The sequence below is a fragment of the Ostrea edulis genome, chromosome 8 (genome assembly GCF_947568905.1).
Source record: "Ostrea edulis chromosome 8, xbOstEdul1.1, whole genome shotgun sequence".
Taxonomy (NCBI): domain Eukaryota; kingdom Metazoa; phylum Mollusca; class Bivalvia; order Ostreida; family Ostreidae; genus Ostrea; species Ostrea edulis.
The window spans coordinates 23,979,020-23,993,659 of record NC_079171.1 but is presented as its reverse complement, the minus strand read 5'-3'; the positions used below and the strand labels follow the sequence as shown (position 1 = coordinate 23,993,659).

The 14,640-nt window shown below is 33.7% G+C and overlaps 1 protein-coding gene across 1 annotated transcript in view; it reads left to right on the top strand.

Annotated features, from left to right (window-relative positions):
- The window catches only part of LOC125661005 (receptor-type tyrosine-protein phosphatase mu-like), a 54,135-nt gene that overhangs the window by 6,039 nt on the left and 33,456 nt on the right, over nt 1-14,640 (top strand). Inside the window, exon 2 of the mRNA XM_056147217.1 lies at nt 9,974-10,186. Coding sequence (XP_056003192.1) covers nt 9,974-10,186 — 213 coding nt within the window. The remainder of the gene's footprint in view (nt 1-9,973; nt 10,187-14,640) is intronic.

Genomic DNA, 14,640 nt, shown 5'->3' with positions numbered 1-14,640 from the left:
CCCGGCCACGACAGACCTAATTCGTTAAAACAGGTAGTGACAGTTCCATCGCCAAACGCTCGGCATAAGATGTGAATGTCACGGGTCCTCGGAGATTACCTTAAAAACGGATGACTCGTGTCACAGTAGGTGTGGCACGCTAAAGAACCCTCACTGCTCAATGGCCGTAATCGCCGAGCATAGGCTTAAATTTGAAGCCCTTCACCGGTCTTGGTGACGTCTCCATATGGGTGAAATATTCTCGAGCGAGACTTTAAGCAAGATACAATCAATCAATCAATCTCTAATATAAAGATGTAATTTTTCTCGTACATTTCTGTCCTACATATAATATGCGTGTAGTTCAGTATACAATAAACAGTTTTATCCGCATCAAATATATATTGCACAATCTAAATGTAATTCATGGTGACACTATTTTGTACATACATTAATTCTGAGATTATTTCCTCAGGTCGATATACTGTACATGTAGTTGCAATATAGGGAATTACACAAAATGTACGTGGGAATGAACCTTTTATACTACATGTATTTAGAAGCGTTCAGGCATCAACACGAGATATACCTATACCACCCTTTTTACGATCATTTCATGAGAAATAGATGTATTCAGAACTGTAGAACATTCAGTTCCCGAATCGATTATATATACTGTATATATATATATATATATATATATATATATATATATATATAGAAAAAACTCTAAACACTTTGTTGAAATATTTCGACCGTGTTACCGGTCTTCTTCAGTCGTGTTTTCGTGAAGAAGACCGGTAACACGGTCGAAATATTTCAACAAAGTGTTTAGAGTTTTTTCTGTATTTTACTTCCAAAAAAGAGACTTTAAATATATATATATATATGAAATATTTCGATGCAATGTGTATCATGTATGATCCTCTTAAATGTACATTAAATAACTGTATCCCATTTTCATTCTCAGTGACCGTGTAGCGTGTGACAGCGTGGCGAGAATTCCATCGTCATGGAAAGCAAGTTGTTTGACTTGCCTAAATGGTCGAGCGGTCTAGCGCGCTGGTTACATGCTACTAGGAGATTTGGTTCTGCAGGTCGTGAGTTCAACCCCGGGTAGGGGCGGAAGTGGGTATCCAAATAAAGTGAAATTTTCTGTGCTTTAGAAAAGCACTGAAAAGGTCACGACACTTTTGGTTATTTAAAACTCAAATTTTCGACGCAACCCGCGTCTTTATCAAGAGACGTATATTACATAAACAAAATAACACACACCACGGAAAACGACAAGTATCAATAAACTACATAGGTAACAAGAATGATACACTGTTGATAAACTGCCTTTTCGGTGCTTTTATAAATTTCTTTATTGGCCTTGTATCTTCTCAGATCCGACACTTTATGAAAGTAGGGTGTTGTTGGGTTTTCGTGCTTATATATATATATATATATATATATATATATATATATCTTCAATTCCAGGTTAGTTGCTATGCATTTTAATAAACACGACTGATGAAGGCTGGTGAAACGGCTGAAATGTTTTCGAAAAGTGTTTTAATGTTTTTTTTAGTATATATATATATATATATATATATATATATATATATATATATACATGTATATATATATATATATATATATATATATATATACATGTATATATATATATATATATATATATATATATATATATATATTCCCTACCTTTGTTAAAAAAAATAAGTACAATCAAGGGTAAAATCCGAAATATTCCGCTTTGCGTTCACCGTTTAAGTGGGGAAGTAGAACGTTACAGGGACAGTAACCCCCCCCCCCCCTAAACTTATAGAATTTAAGGTAAATCATGGTATCTTGTTTAGAAAAATGTAAACGATAAAAGAAAGCAATAATTTTTTTTTACTCTCAGAGAATCAATGACAAAATTTTGATTTATCCAATAACTTTTTTGAGGGAGAACTTACTTTTCTTCCAAAAACCCTAAAAATTTGCGTTATTTCATCAATTTCACATTAAAAATGACAGAAAATAGTAAAAATGACTACATAGGACATATTTCAAGCCCTATAAAAGCTGTAAAATCCAACATAGAAATCTCAGCGTTAATTGTAATTGAAGAAGGGGTGGAATTGGAAGGTTCCGCTGAGTTGGAGATGATATGTCTGGCAGCTGACGCAAGAGATCCATAATGGTGTGTGGTAGGAAAATATATCTTGCAAAAACATCATCTGCAGATAATTCTTCTAAAGGGTTGCATGATCTGTCTCTGATATTGTGTGAAGCACGTTTCCTAATTGGCATTTGTCGGCATGCAGCCATTTTTATAAAAGCAAACGACACTTTGAGTACATACTTTAAATCTCAAGTAAGCTATTGAGCTTACTCGAGATTTAAGTATGGCATACTCCATTTGGAGTATGATTTCCTTACTCAAAAGTTTTATAACCCACATTTCGAGTATGTGCTCTGGCTCAAAATTTCAAGACAACTTTCGAGCCTGATTTGGAGCCAGAGCTTGAGCCAGTTTTTATAACCTAAAATTATTTGGAGCCATACTCCAAATCTTGTTTTCGAGCTAGAGTTGGAGCTGGAGCCCGAGCCAACTTTTATAACCTCCTAGCCAGAGGTGGGATCAGGTGCCCAGGAGGAGTAAGCATCCCCTGTCGACCGGTCACAACCGCCGTGAGCCCCATATACCTTGATCGAGCAAATGCATGTATCCCCGATTAACACTTTATCTGATGTCAAATTGAGAATTATATAAACCAATTATTTTTGCTATAGACTTCTACCTTTCGGTATATAAATACAGACGTCACCCATCTGTCATTGAAAAAAGATGCTAGACACAAAAAGCCAGCAGCATTATGAAACAGGGTTGGATGAAGTTTAGAAAATATGTTGTGTATTATAAAATTAGATTAGTACCAACAATACCATCAATCACTTTTACGCCCGATGTCATTTATATGAAAATACAATAAAAAATTATAATGGTAATAATAATAAAAATAAAAGAAATTGTCGGCTTTCATTACTGTACTCATTTTAAAGTTCATATCCCCATGCCTTTGAATTATTTCTGTTATTTATTTTCCATTTAAATATGCTACTAACACATCTTTATTATTTATCGGGGATGCATTTATTTATTCATGTTTAATATACTTCATAATCTATTCATGTTTATTAACAATTCGCTCATTCATCTATTTACTCCTGTTTTTTGTTTTTTTTCTTCTTCTTCTTCTATTATTATCCGTATGCTTTTATTTAGTCAAATTATTTATCTTCTTGTGTGTTTATATTTATGTGATATGTCAGGGACAGATCCAGGATTTTTAAAAAAAAGGGGGGGGGATGTCTACCATTAGTTTTGGTTTTCAAAGGTGGGGTCACCTTCAAAATGTGTTATTCGTACTTTTTAAAGCACAATTTTCTGACGAAAGCAAGAGGTCCAACCGGGCCCCGATACCCCCCCCCCCCTTTTGTATTTATTTTATCTACAGTATTTATACTATTCATTTGTCTACTGTGTGTCTATTTCTTTTTATCTACTAGATAGTTATTGTTCTTGTGTATGTACATATACCCTTGTATTTTTAATTATCCACATTTATGATTTATCTATATGTTTATTCATCTTAAATTAATTTATTCATTTTTACCGCATATCATTTTAGTTTTGAAATATGTATTTGTAATTCAATGATTTAATTGCTTTTCATTTCTAATAACACCATTTCATACTAGGAATTTATCCTTGAAAAGCTAGTTGTGATGGTATTAGCCTATAAATTTGCTTAACAATACCCCATAGGACACCCCATTAAGAAGCTTGAAAGAGTTGTCTCCCGTCAGTTTTTCCCATGGTTACAGTAAACAACAGGGTTTAAATTGTTACCATTTAAAACAATATTTTAATCAAATAATTATATTTTAGCTAAAATAAAGCATTGTTTACAATACATGTATTGTTTTAATGGGAGCAAGCCCCAATCGGAACAAACTCGGCCTGTCGGTTACGGAAATGGCCGAGTAAGCCCCTGTGAGTAAACTCCATTGTTATGAAGAGCTGACTAATTTCATCAGCTTGACAGGCGACGTCATTCCTTATGCAGGAACTGAGGAACAACGATTTTGGAAAGTGTTCACTAGGCCTAGTGCGTATGTTTACTTAGGAAACCTTAAGTGAAGTACATGAAATTACTTAATACATCTAATATTAGAAAAAAATACCATAGCGAAGTCTCATAATTTCACAGCTTTGAAACCAGTATATTTATATGGGTCTATTTTTATCGCATTGGAAATTCCCTATCTTCGATCACCGTAACCCGAGTGAGATTCAATAAATAATGTGATAATCAACATTAACATTGAATTCATTACTGTTTGATTCGAAAGATGACAAAACACATTTAAACTATCAAATTTCATGCCCAATTTAACCACTTAAAACGGTAATCCAGAAAATTCTAGGCAAGTTTCAAGAATTCAAAATCATCAAATAAAATATGGCGCCGCACGTAAACCAACACGAAACTAATACACAATATTTCTCAGATAACGATATAACCGTATATAAAATATCATCGTGGTTCAAGAGTGGCGCCCATAAAAAAATATTAAATAAAGTTTAGAATTTCTATACAAAATAGGTATTTTTGACATACCGCATCCGGTTTCAATGCATATAATTACGCTCGTGCTGTTTCCTGCACAAAACTCGATATGGAAATTAATAGTATAATTTCTAATTAAAGTCTGTCCTAAGATTTCTTCTATAAATATAAAGTTTTATTTTCAAAGATTGACAGGGCCAAATCATGCAATTTTGGCTTTAGTTCTTTAAAAGTAAAAGAAAATGAATGAAATGATATGTTATAAAAATAAAGAAATTTTGATATTTATATGCTAGAATATTCACATTGAATATACTACACTACACCAATTTGCACGAAAATCAACTATACTGGGTGTACAACGGTGTAGACAAACTAAGTGCGTCCTATGTATGATAGACTGTACATATATCTAACTTAACGGAATTCCAAACATCCTTACATGTAACAGATTTGTTATTTTTAATGGCCATGTTTACTCATGGCTTTTAACGATATTGGTGATTCTGAATATTAGATGGGAACACTTTTGTATATGTAAATATAATATCTCTCCGAAATCGTCGACATTGAGGACATCAGACGTACATGTATACGCCTCAATACTTTTAAAAAGATTTCCCCATAACACTTCCATGAAGTCCCATACATGCTTTACAGAGGAACCAAATTATTCAATACATGCAAATTTTGTCATTTCTAGAAAACGGTCCTGATGCAAATATGATATGAATAAAATAAAAACCGAGCACAAAGTAATGGGATTATTATATTGTTGGTCTGGGGATATGACCACCCTTCCCCAAGGGGATGAATAATCACTCTATAGCCAGTTTTCCGCCGTGGTAGGTATAAGTATATAATCCAAATCAAACACGTAGGGGGAATACTCACTATTGTTATTGGGGGGGGGGGGGGGGCACTAAGTAGCCAGTTTGTGCTTCCTTTTTTGTGCTTGATCAATAGATATATTATATCTAGATCTAATATACTTATCAAAATCTGTTACCAAGAAAATAATACTTATGTACCTCTCTCTCTCTCTCTCTCTCTCTCTCTCTCTCTCTCTCCTGAAAAAGATTTTTACATCATACATATACTTACATAAAATAATAAGGTAAATATGAAATGTAGACAGTATTTAAGTTAATGTTATTGAGTTCGTATTTTAAAATGAATTTAATATGTTGTGAAAATATCGATGTAACCTATTTCCCATATGTATGCAACAGTGTATGTGTGAAGTGAAAATTTTGTAAATAAAAAAAATATAAAAAGCAAATAAAAAAGTAGTCAGTCTTCCCGGATAAAAAAAGAAAAATCTCAATATAAAACATCAGCAATTTTCTGTAATTCTTACTTCTCTGAAGGTTTAATGTTGGAGTCAAATCCAATCTTTACTAAATGATCAACATCAGGGGTGAAACAACACATCATATAATACATTTTATGTACATACTGTTGGTGCTTATCAAAACTCAAGTTCTTTTATCTTATTGTCCGTTTTGCATATTGCTGGTTATATTGAAAACCAAAATCGTGTATCTGACATATTCTCAGCAGAAAACCCTTTCATTTCAAGATTCAAAGCAATTTCTAGAGGAAGCTAGACATGTAGAATCAGGGGAATGCCCCTTTCTTTCCGTTATTTACAATTGCAAATAAAGATACATCATGTACATTTAAATAACACCCACATTTTGTTAAATAACCTCCACGTTCACTTTCCGTTATCTACATATGCAAATAGCGATAGTCTGGATGACCCCCTACTTTTTGATAATAGTAGTGGTTAATGGTAAGATTTGTAAGGTAGAATTTATGAATTTGAACCCATGTATTGAAGGACGTTCCCTCGGCTTACCCCAACCCTCTCTCAAGAAATTTAGACAATTTCGTCTCTCCGACTGTCCCCCACCCCACACCCACACACACTTTGTAACACGATGCTACATGTATATGCCTGGAAAGTGCTCAATTTTCCCCATAGCTTTGAAATGTTTGAACGGGGTTGGGTTGGAACAGTTTCAACTATTTGTAAAAAGTTCTATGAACATTTGCGATTCCGATTGATAATGGCCAAAACAAAATACTGTTATTTCATTTAAAACATGAATTTCAAAGTCAAATGGGTTATTTTCTTATTTAGGGATAACATCAATTATACATATCAATTTTTAAAGTTATGGTCATCAATGATGATTGAAGTTTTCAAAGTTGCCAACAACAACCATGTTTTCTTTTCATTTCTGATTTCTTCATTTCTTCAATTAGATATTAAACTATGACAAAATGTCTCTATATTTTTTCTATATCTAGTAGCATATCAATCAAAACATGAAACACATTTATATAACCCTACATTATTACGAAAGAGACAATCATGATTTTCAACCGTGTCAACGTCCTCCATCTCGGGATGCCGGTAACTGTAGGTACGACACCACATTGACCAACGTGATATTGCTGTTTTCTGAAATCATCATTGTATATGTACTTTTATAGAAATAATATTGCACTGTAAATGTCATCATTTGATTGGAACTGTATAAAGCAGACTTCACGGAACATTTCATTATTTTCTTTGGAGTACTTGAAATAATTATATAGTGTTTGTATATGAACAGGGACAAGTTTGGTATTTCGGTTTACTATAGAGCAATTATGTGTTATTTCCTTGAATGTTCAAATATAATCATCAAAGGGACATTCTTCTGCAGCAATTTTATGACATTAGTGTTCTTTTCAATTGAACTATATTCTATATGGTAGTTCTGAGTATTCATATAATTTGAATTGCAAAATTATTTCTTAAGTTCATAACTACATTAAATCTTCTAAGCGCTTTCGACAAGTTAATTTTTGCACTTTCTTTTCTTTCTCTACTTTTTTTTTTACAAATTATTTATTTTATTTTTTCTAACGGGCTGGATTGATCTATATTAGTATTGATATATATGTATGTGTGTGACTGTAGGTGGAGGGTTAGTGTGGATCTATATTATATGTATGTGTGTGACTGTATGTGGAGGGTTATGTAAGAGTGTGTGTGTGTGTGTGTGTGTGTGTGTGTGTGTGTGTGTGTGTGTGTGTAGAACATGTTGATCTATATAACAAAAATCAATTCATAGCAAAATTCAACAAAACTCTTATTAACTATTTTCATGTAAACCTCATTACAATATTGTTAGGTGATAAATATGTTGCCCACACGAGGTTAAAGTACCCTATCTCTTACAATTTTTCTACCCCAAATCCCCGTACCCCATCTTCTAAATCTTCTACTGTCATTAGATAAATAAATCACTGTAGCAATGGTACACATAGCTACAAATCTACAAACCAATTTTCCATCTCGTGCACCTGATTCAAGAAAACAATGTCAATTCACATACTCGTAAGATCAAGGTCAATGCTAATTTCACTTTATGCAAGCTCCCCTTATTGCAAGTGTATGATATTCTATGTAAAAAGAACATTTATTGCGCAATGCAGTGGAGGATTTGGAGGAGGTGGGGGTACGTTAGAGCCGATATTACTGCAAATTATGTGGAGTTATACGGCTATATATAAAAAGATTTATGAAGATATACCCAGACAAATTATGTCTACGGACAACATACCCATACAACTCCAACATACCCCTTAAACTACGTTTACATGGGTGGGTTAGAAATAGTGAATTTAAAACTGTGTGAAAACTGATTAAGGCAAGACAGACTTAGGCAGGCTGAGAATAAGCAGGCGTTAATTTATGGATGTACAGCGTATGTTTATATTATGATGTATACATAAATGAAAATTCGAAAGAGTTGCATATATTTTACATAATTTTAATGATATGCATTTACTAATGCGCTTCTGTACATTTCATCCAGATGATATTATAATGCCTGTACTGGTTCAGTATGATGCAATAAATATTCGTAGAAAATGGCGGCGTGTTTACATTCATGACAGAAGAAGGTCAGAATAAAAATGCAGGTATGCTGTTTATAAAATTAATAAGACAAACTAAACTTACCTAATACTTTATCAAATGTCCTATTAATCTTATAACACTCAATGATCCTCGAGGCATCGATCGATACAGGCTTCTATCATAGTATACCGTGGCCCTTGTTCAGATATCCTGAATTTCGCGTAAGAGGTCATCCCTACTCCCGATTCTCCCGGCTCGTGTCTGAAGCATTTGTTTAAGTAACAACAACATAATTTAGATGGTATAGATATCTGGATTCTGTGCTGGCGAACTCTTTGTGGTAATCTTGTTTCTGTGGAGAAATTTCTTGGTGATTTTAGCCCGATGTACCGGGGTGTTGTCCTGTTAAAATGTGTAATTTTCAGCGGGGAACTGACGGATTATAAGTGAACACAAGTTCTCATCAATGATCTCCAGATATTTCTCAGCGCTTATATTGCCATTCACAGATGTGATAGTCCCCAAATCTTCCCATGTTTACAGCCCACCCCCAAATCATAACTTCGTAGCATGGCTTACTTTGTCGTGGTGTTTCTAAATCAGGCCGTCACCCCTCATCCGTTTTGCGCCACACATACTGGCGGGAATCATGTCCTATCAGAATTTTAGATTCGTCCGAAAAATAACTCTGTTCCAATAATTTTCTACTGTCAATTGTCTCTTTTCCCTGCAACAAGACACTATTTTCTTCCTATTAGCTTCCTTCCCAACCACTTTCTTCTTAGACACACTCCTCGAGAAACCATATTTATGGAAATTAAGCTGCACGGTACGTTTGGCAAGAGGTTGGTCCACATTTGCATTAAATATGTTCCTAATGTTAAGCAAACTTTACCTTCTGTTCGTCTTGACCAACCTATCCAATCGTCGGTAATGGCGATCTGTCACTTTCGGAGGTCGGCCGCTTTGTTTGGTGTTTTCTCTTCAATACGTTTTTACGCTTGAAATTGTCGTATGAGGAATTCCTAACAACTCATATACTTTCCGAATGTAATTGCGCTGTTCTTACAGATTCCATATAACTTTTTTTTTTTACATCGTTTGATAATCCTTTCCCCTTTCTACCCATCTCACTTTCACTGTATATTTCCGGAAAATAACAGATAATAACAAAACCATGTGACACGTGAAATGCCACATGAGACACATGAAATGCCACATGACTAAAATATGTTATAAATAACCAGCGGAATCTCAACGCTATTTAAAAACTATTTTATACTTCGTTAAATCTATTGGCTGCAAGCGCGAATGTAAAAACGCCGCCATTCTGTACGAATACGTATTGCATCATACTGTACATGTATCATATACACTGTAATACTGGTTTACTATATACATCCATTATCTTTTATGCAATATTCGAATTAACCCAATCTCATTTCAGTAAACCTGAGCAGAAAACAAGGTACAAAAGTTTCTCAAAGTTCCACACGCCACCACATATTACTTGCGGATTATGCAAATGACGGGAACAGAACCCAGACAAATTATACAATCTGTTCACATACTGCTCTGGGACACTCCATAGCTTGGTTCCAAGTGGATCTTGGAGGCGAATATAATTTGAAATATGTGACAATATACTACAGAAATGAGGGTAAGACTGTCAATAAATATATGCCCGTGATATACATAACGTATCAAGTTATCTACTCTTTTTAGAAGTTGTTCTGCTTTACTGATCACTAATGTCATTACAGTTTATCTGTTATTTTACGTACTATTCGATAATAATTTAATTTTACTTGTAACACGCAATTTGATTGGCTTAACACACTGAGAAGATTTAGTTTATATTGTATAATGCAACTTGGTTTGGGGACACGCCCCCTTAACAACCCGAAACGGCACTCCTTTTTTAAAATTTTACATTGTAGCACCGTTAAATTGTAGGCCTTCTATGAAACAGGAAATCAACAGAACAAACCGTGCAGAATAAGATATATTTGTTTGACTTTTATCTCGATGTAAACAAGGCGTAAATATTCTTTTTATTTATAATTACACAAGTCATTAACGGTAAAAAACCGTCGGATACTAATTCTGATACAACTATATCATTTACCAAATAATGGTATAAGAAGTACTTGCAACTTTGCTGTTTCATGATAAAATATATTTCCACTTGGGAAATTGCTTGATCCACCTATCAAACCATAGAAAGCGTAGTGTATTACTAAATGTACATATACTGATTGACGTCACGCCAAATCGATGACACGTGGATCGCATTCTGTGTATTGTTTACAGTTTTCAGTGTCAGATTTAATATGCTGCATATGTAATGGTAATGGTAAGTTATATTTTAATTCGATGTGCAGTTTACGGTTTTTGCGAATATATCGTATAACATAGGTCGAAATTAACTTCATTCGTCAAATAAATGGACACCACAAGAACTCAAAGCAACAAACATGCTCACAAAGCTAGTTCAGGACAAGACGGGTCTTAAGTATGTTTTACGATACGTCTTAGTCTTAGGTAAGTTTCTCAAAGCTTTCTTAAATTTAAGGCTTCGGCATAAGTTCGTCCTAAATTTAGGACAGTATAACCCTTGTCCTTAAGATCATCCTTATTTGGTATAAACACGGTGACAGCTATGATACTTATGCGAACAGTTGACAGAAAATGTGAAAGGATATTGAAACATTTATAAACCGCTGCATTATTTAAACGACGATGCTATATATATATATATATATATATATATATATATATATATATATAATCCAAATAGAAAGAGTTGATATCACACAGTCAAAATAATTCAATAAAAAAAATCAGGAAAATATACAGTTCCAAAATATATTTAAATCACTAGCGCTTTCTGGATTTTAACATCCATCCTCAGGTGAATACAAATTTTAAATAATGAATACAAAGTTGTTTATCTTAGAGACGTCTATTGTGACGTCATGACGTCATGATAGTCTTTGCGAGGAGGGAATACATACATGACGTCATAATACAAAAAATTCGGGAAAGGTGACTTGGACAAAATAAGCATGAACATTAACAAGATAAAAGTTGATGAATTAAGAGGTTTAACAATCAGAATTGATTAAAGTTTGTTCAGTTTAGGAGAAAACAGTTTAATGAAATAATTTTCTTTAGCAAGTCTCATGGATGTTGATTCTGTTTTAAGTTTATAAAATGGAAATACGCTGTAGTTGCCTCTAGCACAGTTGTCAACGTGTTCGCTGCATGGGGTATTTCTTGTACTGGGATCGTTAATTTGTTGGCGATGGACACGCATCCTCGCTGTTAGTTGTGTTCCGGTTTGTCCAATATATTCCTCGCCACACCCGTTGCAAATAATGCAGTATAGTAAGTTTTTCGACTTGCATGACATGTTATCATTTACAGTAAAATATTTTCCGCATTTAAAAGTAATAGAAGGTCCTGTTTTTAGGAAGGGACATGTACCACACCTTGAATCACCACATGTAGAAACTGCGTATTTTTCAGGCGTTGAATTGAATTTGGCTTTTGTTAATAATTTTTTCAAGTTGGATGGTTGTCTTTGGCTGTGAAGTAGGTCGGATTTGGGAATAATTTTTTGAAGTTCTAAATCACGCTCGATAACTGTAAAATTCTTCTTAGCTTCCTGAAAGATATTTATATGTTTTGGGTTGTAAGTTGTTATAAATGGTATTAGGAAAGGATCGTGTTCTCTTTCTCTTGTCGTTCTAAGTGTATGCTGTGGAATTTTCTTTGCTTCATTTATGGCTGAAAGAATGAGTGTTTCCGGATAATTCTGCGCAGTAAGAAATATTTTCAATTCTGCCAGTCTTTGGTCTTTAGTATTTTCATCTTTAACAATAGTGCAAATCCTTCTGGCCAAATTGTACGGGATATTCCTTTTAGTATGTGTAGGATGACATGATTTGAAATTCAAATATTGGTGTGTGTCCGTCTTTTTGTAAAATATATCAGTTAGGATGTTGGTTTCATGTTTTATCACCTTGATGTCCAAAAAGGGAATCGAAGTATCACTGTATTCTATGGTAAACTGGATATTTGGATTGAGCGTATTCAACAAATTGTGAAACTTGATCAGGTCTTCTTTGGATTTTTCCCAAAATATAAAACAGTCATCTAGATATCTTTTCCATGAATTTCTCAGATTTTGTCCAAGCTCTTGACTCATTTCCTCATCGACTTTTCGATATAACATTTCTTCGAAATATCCCATTACTAAAATGCTGTATGCAGGGGCCATTTTAGTTCCCATAGCTGTTCCTTTGATTTGTTTGTAGAATTCGTCATCAAAATGAAATGTGTTGTTTTCCAAAATGAATTTTATGGAATCTATAATAAATTCCATTGAGAAATTTCTTGGGATAAGTTCCGGGTGTTTTTCTATCCAAAAAGTTATAGCCTCTATTCCAAAGTCATGTGGGATATTTGTATATAAACTCGTTACATCAAACGTTACAAGTAAGGTATTCTGGTCTACAATTTCTGGGAGTTTGTTAAGAAAATCCATACTATCCCGAATGTAGCTAGGAACTTTTTGGCATAGATCCTTTAACAAAATATCTATAAAATTACTGAGTCTGTGTGTTGGACATGCAGGTCCAGCCACAATTGGTCGTAGTTTTAGATTAGTAGTTATGTATGTTTGATTTTGTTCTTCAATAGCGGTCTTGATGTGGTTGCTTTTGTGTATTTTCGGTAGCCCATAGAAATTACTAGTTTTCATTTCAAAGTTTGTTAAATAGTCAAATTCTTTTTCTTTTAACAAGCGTCTGTGTTTTCGGCACATCTGTTTTAAATTCCTCAAAATATTTTTATCGGGATTTTCTGGTAGTTTTACATAAAAGTTCTTATCCTCTATATGTTGAAGCACGAGGGATTTGTAAAATGCTTTATCCATACAGACTATTGCTCCTCCTTTGTCTGCCTCTTTGAGGATAATTTCAGAGTCATTCTGTAGTTTTTGAAGGGCTTTTCTCTGTATCAAATTCAAATTGTTTTTAACAGTATTTTTGCTACACAGTGATGATTTGGTAGATTTAAGGACATCTATATAGTCATCTAAGGCCTTATTTCGTCCCCTTTGTATTGTTGTTCCCTTTTTATTTCGGATAATACAATCATCAGAAATTTCCGTTCGTCCAAAAAATTCCCTCAAACGTAATTTCCGACAAAATTCGTCTATGTCTTTTTATAAAGTAAGATTGTCGTGTGTCGGTGTTGGAGTAAATTTAAAGCCCTTTCCTAGTATTTCTATTTCCTCCTTGGAAAAAGTTCTTTTAGAGATATTGATTATTTTGGGGTCAACTTTAGTATGTTTAGTTATGCTATTTTTAAAGAGGCAAAGACTATCATGACGTCATGACGTCACAATAGACGTCTCTAAGATAAACAACTTTGTATTCATTATTTAAAATTTGTATTCACCTGAGGATGGATGTTAAAATCCAGAAAGCGCTAGTGATTTAAATATATTTTGGAACTGTATATTTTCCTGATTTTTTTTTTATTGAATTATATATATATATATATATATATATATATATATATATATATATATATATATATATATATATATATATAGTAACAGTGGAGGATTCAGGAATTGGAGTTTGGGGGCACAGCTTCATGAGATAGGGAATCGGGAAGGGGTGTTTAAGGCCACAGTGGGTCCAGGTCGAAGTCCTGGTTGCGGTCAAAGGGAAGGGCTTTTGGGTTGTATAGGGCTTGAAATATGTCTCCATTGTGGTCATATTAGATATTTGTTGTCATTTTTAAAGAGGTAAAACTAATCAAATGACAGAAATCTTAAGGCTTTTCCGGAATAAGATATAAGTTCTCTTTAAAAAATATCACCATCTGCATTTTCACTTGATTATTCAATCTACACCATTGCCATGTGGTATTTGTACCAGCTTTAACTTTAGCGGGAAAAGAAACATATTTCAAATTTTGAAAACCCTTTTGCCACCATCAAAGTCGTCAAATATTTTTGTTTTCTTCTTGATCGGAAATATGAACATTAAAGTAGCAGTAGAAACGTTATGTACAAAAATGCGATTCAAGAATTGA